The sequence below is a fragment of the Oenanthe melanoleuca genome, chromosome 3 (assembly GCF_029582105.1).
Source record: "Oenanthe melanoleuca isolate GR-GAL-2019-014 chromosome 3, OMel1.0, whole genome shotgun sequence".
In the NCBI taxonomy this organism is placed as follows: domain Eukaryota; kingdom Metazoa; phylum Chordata; class Aves; order Passeriformes; family Muscicapidae; genus Oenanthe; species Oenanthe melanoleuca.
In genome coordinates, this window is record NC_079336.1 from 46179115 (window position 1) to 46191480 (window position 12366).

At 41.7% G+C, this 12366-nt stretch overlaps 1 protein-coding gene across 1 annotated transcript; it reads left to right on the top strand.

Annotated features, from left to right (window-relative positions):
* Nucleotides 1-3312: 3312 nt before the first annotated feature.
* LOC130251067 (calcium homeostasis modulator protein 6-like) lies at nt 3313-10157 on the top strand. The gene is made up of 3 exons (XM_056487423.1): nt 3313-3807; nt 5603-6175; nt 7974-10157. Exons 1-3 carry the CDS (start codon nt 3769-3771, stop codon nt 8376-8378), a joined length of 1017 nt encoding a protein of 338 aa, XP_056343398.1. The 5' UTR covers nt 3313-3768; the 3' UTR covers nt 8379-10157.
* The last annotated feature ends 2209 nt before the right edge of the window (nt 10158-12366 follow it).

Here is a 12366-nt window from a genome sequence, read left to right on the forward strand (position 1 = left end):
TTGAGATGAGGAGCTGAACTCTTTGGGACATGCTAAGGAAGGCCATGTTTCTCTGACCTAGTAAAGATGCTACAGCAGTTATAGTAGACCTTTACTATTAATTGTAGTATAGAGTAGTATTCACTTCTCCCATGCTTGTTCTTTTTTATATAGCATAACTCTTATTTTGATCAAGTAAAGTAATTGTATTCTTTCACTTACTAAGTTTGTCATGGAGTTTCCTCTGGTGGACCCAACTGCGGGTTGGTAGCAATGGGAAAATGGGCAGAGGACCAGAGTCCCTGGGAGGGCACTTGAAGAACTCTGCCTTTATGGAAGCTAGAGGAATAGAAGATGTTCAATAATGCTATAAATACAGCTGCAAATGCCAGGCAAATAAAATGACAAAAATGATGGAGTATTTGAACATTACAGAACAAATGAGGGCAGACCAAGATACTTGGAAAGTTACTGCTAACATAAAATATAGGCAACTGGGAATATTTTCTCCTTATGTCCCATGTATCATTCTTTCCTTTTGAATCATATCTTCCCATTAAAAAAATGGAAAGTGCACACACAGTTCTTTTGAGTGTAATAGAGTTCAGCCTTTAATATGAGCCAGACATGGTTATCAGAGAGCCTGACCCAGCTTGTGCAGCTGTGGTGAGCCTGAAGCATCTTGGGAATTCTGTAGCTTAGGATTAGATTGATTAGAAAAAATATATGAGCAAGGGAGGTTGAGGATCAGAAGCCAGAAACTTTTCAATTCTTTGACAACTTTGAAAAGGACAGGGCCTCAATTCTTAGGCTGCATTACTGTTAGAAAAAAAATTCTATAAGCAACAAAATTTTGGCAGCAAAGGAACCTGAGATGGGAAACCGGAGATAGTGGTATACTACATGAACTAAAGAACTAGTTAATTTGTTCAAGTTTAAAAAGAGAAAGAAGTACTAACTGAATGGAAAAGTACAGAGCATGTTTTGTAGCACGTGATCAGCAACTATTAGGACACACACATACGCTCACAGAATGGAACAGATCAAATCTTAGGACAAGGGGGAATGCCCTTAAGATGAAAGAAGGCAGATTTAGATTCAATAGCAGGACAAAATTCTTTACTGTGGGGCTTGTGAGGCTCTGGAAGGTCACCCAGAGAGGTTCTGCCCCATACCTGGAAGTGTTCAGGACCAGACTGGATGCAGCCCTGAGTGCTCTGGTCTAGTGGAAGCTTCCCAGCACATGGCAGGAGGGTTGGAACTAGGTGTTCTTTCAAATCTCTTCCAACTGAGACCATCCTATTCTATGATTCTATGAACTCCCAGCTATTCAGCAACTCCAAGGCAACAAGGTGTATAACCTGAAGAAAGCAAAGACACATGGAGCACAAAACATCTATAATAGGAGTATAGAAATATTTTGGGTTTAATGTACTTAAATTTGCAAAGAAATTTTTTGGTAGTTTGTTTTCCATATTTAATGAAAAAGACAGCTTTTCTTTCTTAGAACTGGTTAGTTAACTACCTGGGGTGAATTACCTGATTAATCTTAACTAGAATCTGCCTCACCAAGGCTACTTAATTTCATCTTAAAGCATGACAACTTCTATCTTTCTAATTCTATGCTTCTATCATGTATTTTCTTATCGGTTAAGTGAATATTTGCCACTTAATCCACAGCCAGCATTAAAGAATCACACAGATTTATCTATGGCTCACATAGACTGCAGACTGAGCAGTAAAACTCTCATGTAGCTGGTTGCTGTGGGACATTTGGACTGGGTCACAGGACCTTCCCAATACAGAAATGAGACGTGTAGTGGACCCACAGTACTAAAAGAGCAGCAGTAAATAATGGCAAGGGAGAATTAGTGCCTTGGCTTATGTGGCTCAGTACCAGAGCTCACCCATCAGAGCCTCCTTCAGAGCCATGCATGGTTTTCCAGACCTGTTTCCTTCCTGCCCACTAAAATTCATTTTCAGCCAAAACCTGCTAATAAATGTAATGCCTTAAAATAGCAGTAAAATGTACACAAATGCTTGTAAGCTGTGCAGGCCCAGCCACAGTGCTACTTCTCAGGCTGCTGTTCTACTAAGCATTAGTACTATTAATGATTGATGTGGTGCCACTGAGCTCTGTGACGCTTCCTAAACTTGTAAGAAGGCCAGTTCAACCATAAAGCCAGAATAACTTCCTCAGCTTCACAAAGTGAGGCAATGGGCCTCTGGGGGAGGTCAGTCCACCTAGAGGGTAGGTGCAGATCTGCTTGTGGACAGGACCTCCAACATGTTAAGTATTGATTTCATCCAGAATGAGACAAAAGGCATTACAAGAATTTTCCCAGAATAAAAAGACTTATTATCCATCTGACTTTCTGAAGTGGAAAAATGCAGCTTTACATCTCTTTCAGCTGAAGAAGCAGACCAGTACAGAGGTGCTCTTTTCCATTGCAATCATGAATGTATAAGACACTACAGTATTAATATGGAGTTGAGCTTTATAAGACTAATGGATGGAATTTAGGACAGGATGGGCCTTGGATGTAACAGCTGGAAGGAGCATGACTTGTAGGAAAACAAAACCAGACTTTGGCTATTCTGAACAAGTAGAAAATGTTCCAGAAAAAAACAAATTAAAAATAACCTACTGTAAGGACTTACTAACATAACTAAAACAAGATCTGCACAATATGTACTGGTAAAGCCCTTCAGTGCACTTACACACACTCTATTTATGACCAGTATTAAGCATTTTATTGAGCCACAGAATTAGTTCAGATTATAGCTTTTTCCAGCGAGAAAATGTTTGAGAATCATTCATCTGGAAATGAAAGGATAGAAGTTAAAACGTCAAGGAGAAAATAACTATTAAAAAAGTCCACTTGTTTTCAGCTGACCTTCTCATTTTAATAAAGAATATTTCAAAGCAGAAAGATGTTTCAAATTTAAAAAATAATCTTTTGTTTCCATTTCCCTTGGAAGACATGAAATTTAATGAAAATCAATGTAAAAATAACCATTAAATTGGAATTCTGGGTCCTTTAACAGGAAGCTGTTTTTCTGAATACTTTCCATATAATGCTTTGCAGCTGTTGTGGCCAGACAAGTGTTAATTTAGAGAGCAAGAAAGAGCTGCCCTGGGAGAAGAGAGCTCTGAGTGAACAGGGGCTCTGTAACTCCCCAGGCCCAGGCTCCTCACACCCAGGAGCCCCCTTGGGCTGCCCCCAGCTCCCAAAGCTGCCACCAGCTGGGCTCACCCTGGCCACTCCTGCCCCCTTCTTGGCTGCCAGCACAGCTGCTCCCCCACTTCCCAACCAGGGTGGTCTCTCTTCCCTCGCCCACCACTGTGAATATGTACTGGAAATATGCATTCTTGGAGGAGGGTTAATCCTTTTTCATGCAGAGGTCCCCTCCCTTTTCCCAAGAAGCTTGTTCCTGAAATCATATTTTATTACAGATAAATAAAACATTACTAAAATTAGGCTCAGAAAGAGAAGTAGCAGGGTTTCTTGGCTTTCCCCTGTGTGGTTGTAATCTGTTCCAGAGAGCTGCCTCTGGTCCTTTGCCTCTTGGTAAACCAGTGTTTCCTGGAGGCAGCCCAGGTCCCTGTCTTTGTCAGGATGTGTCCTTGCAGCAATTTCATGTTGCATCTGTTTTTGTTTTGTTCTGCTGTGCTGACAGAGAATCACGGAACCATCAAAAAATTTTGGGCTAGAAGGGTCCTTAAAGATCACCCAGTTCCAGCCCCACTGCTATGGCTGCTTAAAACTTCATCCAACCTGTCCTGAAATGTTTCCACAAACGCGGCATCTGCTAAGATTTTTTCAGGTATGATGAATTCTGGTCTCATGGTTTGCTAACCTCTGTCTACAGCTGCCTCAATGTAAAAATCAGGGTAACAATACTTGCCAATAATGCAAAGTTATTCTTGATATTTAAAAATGAACAACTGCTTTAAAGAACTGGAGAGATACTTTCTCAGGCTGCCTGACCAGAAAACAAAATGGCATGTCTAATTCAGTAAGGAAGAAATGGTGTTCAAAGTGAAACCAAATCTTCCTTCATATATACACTGATAGACTCTGAGCTTGCTGAGGTTATCCCTCAAGGACTGAAAGGCTTTTTATTATAATGCATATCTTGTTAAAATATCAGTTCATGGATGATAAAAAACAATTCTAGAAGTTATTCCAGGGAAGTAGAAAACAAATGTCAGTATTCCTTTATAGTAAACTGTGATGCAGTTGCATCTTCAATGCACTGGAAATCTGGTACACTTCCTATTTCCTCTCATGTGAAAAATGATACCTGACTCCCAGAGAACAGCAACATGGATAAGGAAAGTATGCAAAGGTACACATCAGATGAGGAATGACTATATTAAGGTTTCCCCAGCCGGGGAAAGAGAGGGCTATGGTGAAGGTGTACAGGACCACGAGTTGATGGAGACACCAAGGATCCAATCTTTTTTCTCTTTCCCACCCTGATCTTGGCCAATCAAATGGGATAGTGTCAGGTTCAAATGAAGGTTAAGCACACTTGCTATACAATATTTTGGATGTCAGTAAATCTCCATAGATTAAAACAAAAGGTATTAGATACAAAGGAAATCCTTCAAATCACCCAGCATGTGAGGGCATTGCAAAACTTCCTTTCCCTGTCCCTGTGTTCCCAACTCAGCTATTGGCTGTAGCTGAGATGTGGCCAGATTAACCTCCAGTCTGATTAATTCTTCCTGGTTTTAGATCCTTTTTTGGTTGCTATATTATTGTACTATACTGCTGCATAAAAACGAGGGCTCCTCCAGGCCAAGCCATGCATTTCATTTAGCAGCACGTTTTCCTTTGCAGCAGCAGCTTGGCATTGAGCACAGCACATCTGCTGTGAGCCCAGCAGCCACCTGAACCAGCACTGTCTGCTCTGGAGCCTCTGTGCCATCCTCTCAGCTTCTCAAAGAGCTGAAATGGGAACTGTACATTTTCAAATCCTTGACCTCCAAAACAGCTTTTATTTTTTTATTTTGGAACTTATCAGGTCTTGGCCAGCAAGACCCAAAGCCTCAGTTTTTTAAAGACTAAATGAACAAGGTCCAGCTACCCTTTCCCTTGGCAAAGACGAACAAACTCTTGACCTAATGTAAAGTAAAAAAATGTAAGAGTTTCATAATTTCCGACATAACTACTTAAAAAATACCTTGAAAAATTGACATGATTATATTTGGATTTTCTTCCATAAGAGAACAAGTGCATTGTAGAGCTGAAAATAAGGCAGGATAAAAATCTGTACATGGTTCTGGGTGGTTTTCCTACATTTTATCCACACTTTGAATCTGGTGCCTCACTGAAGAAATGATGTAGTTTAAGCCATTGCTATTTACAATGCACATGTGGATGAACACAAACTACTTTTATAGAAATAAATATCTTCATTGTTTTGCTGTTGATAACTGGATTGGTTTTCTGGTGTGGTCTCTGCTTGACTGTGTAGTAATTTTTAGTTTCCTGTATGAGGGGCTAGTTCCGCTCCTCGCTGATCACCACATCAGAAAGTGAAAGTTCTGTAAGCCTCTCTATGCTTCTTTCTGGGAGCTGGAGAACACTTATCTCTCTTTCTTTTCTGACAGAAATTTTGCTCTTCTCAAAGTAAGAAAAGGCAGAAAATGAATGTGCTTCGAAAGGCAGTGAATTTCTACACCCAGCACCCGAAGATTCTGGGTTACAGCACCGTGTCCCTGCTGACGGCTTGCATCGAGCAAATCTTCTCATCTGTGTTGTTCCAGTGTCCCTGCAATTCTGCTTTTGAGAACATGCTATACGGTCTTTCCTTCCTCTTAGCACCTGCCTTCATCCTCTTCCTGTTCGGCTACATGGTGAATGCCAAGATGTGGCTTCTGTTGACAGGCAAGTGCTCCCAGGAGAACCATTGGCAATGCAGCTCTGGGAGAACCTGTTCCTACTTGTGCCAGCTGCTGCAGGTGACAGCCAAAGCCTTGGTGGCCCCGCTCGCCTGGATAGCCGTGGCCCTGCTAGGAGCCGACTACTATGAGTGTGCAGCCAGTGGGAGCAGCCTAGCAGTGAACTACTTCTGTAAAGAGAATATAACTGACTGCCAAACCCAGCTGCCCAAAGTGGCCTGTGACAAGAAATTATCAGGAAAGATAGCAAATGGACGGCTCACCCTTCAGGCACAGTCCGAGGTAAGGCTTCACTGCTCTTCTCCTCACACTATGGGCTTCAGCCCTGGCTGTTCAGTGTGCAGTGGTACCTCATGGTCACTGTAAACAGTCCTTCTCTCTTATGTTATATAGTATCATGTACCAAAAGCAAGCAGCTAGCAAAAAAAGCAGTGACAGAAAAGCAGTATGCGTATTTTTATGATACTTTCTGGTTTCACATGTTTGCTTAGTAATGGTTTGGCACTGTCATTTATAAAACTCATGGGCAGGGAACCAGCCTGGAGAACAGGACTTTGCACAGGAAATTTTCTTCTCAATTAACTTAGACATGGTGTGAGTTCTCCTTCTCCAACGTTATGTCTCTGAATAGCCGGAACTTCTGCAAATAGGCATCAGTTGAGGGGAAGGCTGAGATCACTAACAAAGGGAAGCTGATGTCTTTTCTTGCAAAGAGTGGTTGCAAGGAGACATCAGGAAAGAGAAACAAATAAGAACAGCTTGTTTAACTATAAATCCCAATGCTTGAACACCTTAGTAATTTCACACTTGTATTCTAGAATAGTTAAAACATATATCTGTCTTGTTAAAGTTCCTTACTCTGAAGGCAAACTACATAATCAAAACACTTGTGTATTGTTTTTTGTTTGGTTCTTTGGCAGCACTCCATCTTTGTTTTGATATTTGTGTGGATTTTGTGGATTTGTCGTAACTCCAGTAGGAAAATCAAGTTTTGCAACTTCTTCTCAGGAAAATATTAAGAGTTGGTTAAGGGAGTTAAGTGTATAAGAGTTTATAATTACTTTGGTTTTTTAAGCTCCTGTTTAGTACAAATACTTATTAAAACAAAAAAGTGTTTTTATTTGTTTAATACTTAGCATGCTGCTTCTCCAAGAAAAAGGCTGGAAAGGGACAAACTCTATACCACTGATTTTAGATAGGGTAAGAAAGGAGCAAAACCAAGGAAGACTGATTGTTACTGACATTGCAGTGGAATCTAAAAGAAACACCAGCCAAAAATAAGAAAAGTGTGAGTGCATTTTTATTACTGACCTCTGTTTTTAATATTCAATCTACTTCCAACAAAATTAAGAACAAAAAAGAACACAAGCTCTTTTCATTTAGCACTCAATAATTTTTCATTTGAAGAAAAAGTTATCGTGAGGTAAAAGAGCATATTGCAGGATCTCTGGCTGGAGCTTCCAGCTCATTACCCTTGGCTAGAGGAGGGACCAGCTAGGATATTTGGTTTTGATGGGACCACTGAGACTTGTCTAAGGATGTTAGATTCAGGTATAAAACACAAATGAATTCCCATATTCAACAGCCAAATCTGTGTCCTGCCGACAAAACATACCGGACACAACCTTTCTCTGTGTCGTGCAAAAACCAGCTGGTTTAGCAGGTCCAGACATCAGGGAGAGTAGCTGTATTCCATAGGCAGCAGGAACTCTGATTAGCAGTAAGAAGCAGAGAGAGACTCTCAGTACCATAAATGTGATCAACGACTGCAGAAACTGATGGTCAGTATCTTGCCTTAAAAGTTAAGAAAGCTGGATATAACCCAGGAAATAACTTCTGTCCATCTTCTCTTTTTTTGATGTTCATCCTTAATCTGACAAGATCAGATAAGGGGTGCAGATAAGCTCTGTGTGTCTGGCTGAATTGCATGCATGGGATCCCCTCTTTTGGTAGCAAGCAGACAGTTATATGAACTCCAGGGTGTCTTTGCTCACAGTTTTCATATTTTTTTCAATGTTATGTTCTATACTCACACATATGCCAAAACATCATTAACCTATATATCCTTTTTTTTCTCAAGCTGTTTGGATGGCTCCTGATAGTTGCCATCATGACTGTGGCACTGATTTCAACATGTTTCAGCCACTGCTGCTCCACGGCCAGCTATCTTCAGCTCAAGTTCTGGAAAATGTACTCAAAAACAGAACGTGAACTCTTTGAAACCAAAGCCAAAGAGCATGCTACCAAGCTAGCAGAAAGAAATACTGAATGCTTTTTTGAAGCCACTGATGCTGCACCATTTCATATTCCCAGCAGAGAAGACTGGCAGAAAATTTCAATCTGGTACACCTTTAATTCACAAGAGCAGTATTACAGCATGTTACACAAGTATGCAAACACCAACGGTGGCAAAAAGAACAAATTCAAGGAAGGTCAGGATCACAGTGTTTCAGCATTTGTGGAGGAAGCCCACGCAGAGTTCTAATGAAACAAATCCTTTGCAATGCTGACAGTCTTTTAACCCTATTGGTATAAGAAGAGTCTTATTCTCTGCTCTTATTGAAATCTATGCAAACTGAAAGTAAGAGCTGATACTTGTAAGCCTCAGTAGATTTGCTTTTAAATACATTTTAATCCTTTTGCTTAAATGGTGTTTTCTTATGTTATTGTTCATTGAGAAGAGCCATATGTAAAACAATCAGCATCCACAAAGATGTCAGCACTTATTATGTCAAGCTATTACTAAAACTTTAAAAGCACTTGGCAGGTGGAGTGAAAATACCAAATCATATCAAAGAGACAAAAAAAGGAATGGAAGATTTGATCAGAAATTCAGCTTAGTTTATTAGTACTCTCTTTACAATGAAGCTTAGAACAAGCTGTAGATTAAAAAATTTAGCTTAAGCGGCTAGGCTCATGCATAACATGCAATGTAGGTGAAGCTTATATATCAACAAATATTAAAAGCACATTCGTACATTAAGGATATTAAAAATCTGCAATCCATATTAGCAAGTAGTAATATTCTTATCAAAGAACATATTTGTGTTCAATATTATAAGAAATAAAGATACAAGTTTTCATGAAGAATAATAAAGTTCACTTTTCTTCTGAAAAGCTGTTGTTTAAGAGAGTATTTCAGATATGTAAGTCAGATTGTTTGGTCTGGGCTGTCCATTTACTTCTCCCAGAAATTCTCTCTTTCTACACAATAAACTCAGAAATCATCCACACAGACAGGAATCCCAATAATTTTTTGTTACCTTCATTTTGCAAGTAAGGAAGCAGGGAAGGACCTGTTTTGACTAACTGGATATAATGACCTTGGAAGCTTCTTTCTCACTATAAACTAAAAAAATAACACATTTATTTTTAGGCTGCCCTCTTAGAGAGCATCTCTGTAGGAAACGCCCTGGGTGTCTCGGTGGATGACAAGCTGACTATGAGCCAGCAGTGCTCTTGGAGCCAAGAGGGCCCAGGTGTCCTGTGGTGCACTGGGAAGAGTGTGGCCAGCAGGTCGAGGGAGGTCATCCTCCCCCTCTACTCAGCCCTGCTGAGGTCACATCTGAAGGGCTGTGTCCAGTTCTGGGCTCCCCAGCACAAGAAAGACAAGGAGCTACTGGAGAGGGCCCAGCAGAAGGGCCACAAAGGTGATTTGGGTCTGGAACATCTCTTATGAGGAGAGACTGCACGAGCTGGGTCTGTTTAGTCCAGAGAAGAGAGAGGATGTCATTAGCAGCTCTGGCGGGTTACGCCAGAGGTGGGTGTCAGATGTTTTTCAGTGGCACTCAGTGACAGGATGAGCAATTACCACAATCTAAAGCATAAAAAGTTTCACCTCAACTTGAGAAGAATTTCTTTACATTGAGGGTGGCAGAGCACTGGCACAGGCTGCCCAGGGAGGTTGTGAAGTCTCCCTCCCCATCGACAATCCAGACCCACCTGGGTGTGTTCCTGTGTCACCTGCTCTAGGTGGAGGCATTTTTGACACCAGCATCACTCCCTTATTATCTCAAAAACTCCTCATGTCTTCTCTCTGTGGACTTCTCACAGGCAGCTCCACACAGCATTTATTCCTTCCCTCTGTTTCTTCTGTATGAGCAGCTAACTGCATCCTGTCCCTTACACAACTGCCTAACCCTACCTTTCCCTCTCACCACATCTTACCTTGTCTGTCCTTTGCACAACCACACGACCCTTCCTCTTTACAGCATGGCCAACAGATTCCAACTGCAGGAGACTCCAGCTCCAGCAAAAACCTCTCAATCAGCTAACCCACTCTTTTGTAACACCCATCCTCATTAGATGGCAAGGCTGTTTCCACTCTTTGGTAATTAGTACAGCTGTGTGTTGGTTTCACGTGCTGGGGAGAAGGGTGGATTCGCCTCAGGGAAAGCACCACGAGGCCGGGGAATGGAGGTTCTGTCCCATCTCTGAGGCCTTCCCCTATGGGCTGCTGGGATCAATCAGAGAGCTGGTGATGGACAGCTCGGGAAACCAACTGAAGGCTGTTTCACTTTCACAAATCACATTGGACTAAGTTAACTGTGCCCTTTTGGCTTCCGGCTCCCGGGAGGTGCGGTGGCCTCTGGCCGGGGCACAGGATCCCAGTCCAGCTCCGGTCTCGGTGGCGGGGGCCCGGCCCGGCACTCCAGCCCGACACCGGCTTTGCGGGGGGGCCCGGCCCGGCCGCATGGTCTCGGACCCCGGCCCCCCCAGTTGCACGGCTCCGGGCGGCCCCTGGCTCCAGGTGGCCCTGGCCTGGCCCAGTGGCCCCCGGCTCCTCATGGCTCCGGCCCCGTGGCAGAAGAGGCCTCCAGCTGCCCACGTGGCTTCTTCATGATCTGGATAAAATTTTAATTTCTTAATGCCTGGATAAGATTCTCGATCTCCTGAGCTCCCCTGAATGAGAAGAAATAAAGCATGGAGTCACAGAAGTCAGCGCGATGACGATAAAGTTCCTGGTGGGAAGAGATTGAAAAGATGCAACTGATAAGTAGCTGAAAACCTTTTTTGTGGGCTAAGGGGATTGTGACTTCACTAAAATTCCTTTAAACTGTGAAATATACTTGGGGAGGTTTGGGGTGCTTGAGAAGACTTTTTGCCTCGGGGAAATGAAGCTCTCTCTGTTCTGGGACTGGAATATGAACAAAGACATTTGATAGAGAAGGAGATGAAGAGAATTTTGTTTTTTCAGCAGCCTGCCTTTAAAAGTGGTACCCCAAGTGTGTAACATAACCCATTGCACAGCTCTGGAAGGACTGTGAAAAATGGGGGGAGAGTCATAATCTGCAGTATTTTCTCAGGCGGATGTAGATTGTGAAGGTGAAGACACCCCCTAAGCCATAACTAAAAAAGGAACTTTTCTCTCTTAACTGAACTGAAATGAATATTTGGGTGGATAACTGACTGAAGTGTTTTCTGTATGATGTTGTTAAGGAATGTGGAATGAAGGGACAAGGGAATAATCTAGGAATTTTATTCTGAATTCTTTTTGTGTTGTTAATAAACTTCTTCTTGTACCTTTTTAAGTTTTAAGCCTGTGTTGTCTTTACTCCTAAATTCTATCTCTATAAAGAAATTAAATATATTAAAATTGGCAAAACCCAAGTCACACTGTAATTCATCGGGGGGAGATTGCCTTCTGCACTATCCTTACAAACTGTCCTCCCACATGACCCTGCCTTGTCAGAAGGGATTGGACTAGATGACCTTCAGAGTTCCCTTCCAACTCTAGTAGTTCTGTAATTCTGTAAGAAAACAAGGACAGTATAGGTTATTCACTTTCAAGGTTATCTAATTTCAAGAGAGAATATTTGGTTTGTGTTGCTGGAAATAGTAAAAATGGTCATTGCCAATAAACAACTGGTCAGCCACATGTCCATCTCAACATGCTGGCCATAACTTGGAAAAACCCCACTGAGGGCTCTTGCACAGGCAGTGAAATCGGACAAATTCCACAATACCTTCCATCTCTAATTTAAAAAATATATATATATACATTTTAAAAAAATATTTTTTTTTTAAATGGCAGGCAAACTTGTTATTGGTTATAACATATTCTTACATGTACATTTTGCCACTTCTTGCTTGTAGTAGGTAACAGCAGTTGGGCTGAGACCAAGGCTGGGTAAAAAAAGAGTTTCATTTTTGTTCCCCACAAAATTGCTCACTTAAAGCTCCATTATGCTATGCCACCATTGCACCACACTATTAAGACAAACAAAGGGAGAGAGATTATCATGAGGACTGTACAGGTCTTGTGAGAGTGAACCCAGGGTAAAGAGATGCCCCCACTTAGCATGATGAAGATGTAGACAGACTGAGGAAAAAATAGGAGAAGAAGGTACAGAACACAGTGATAAAATCAGAGTTAACTCGGGGCTACACTGAACTTAGTCACTGTATTTCAGTTTAAAACGATCGTTTTGGTGAGAACAGAGCTGTGCTAGGACCTGGGGTTTCATCCAACC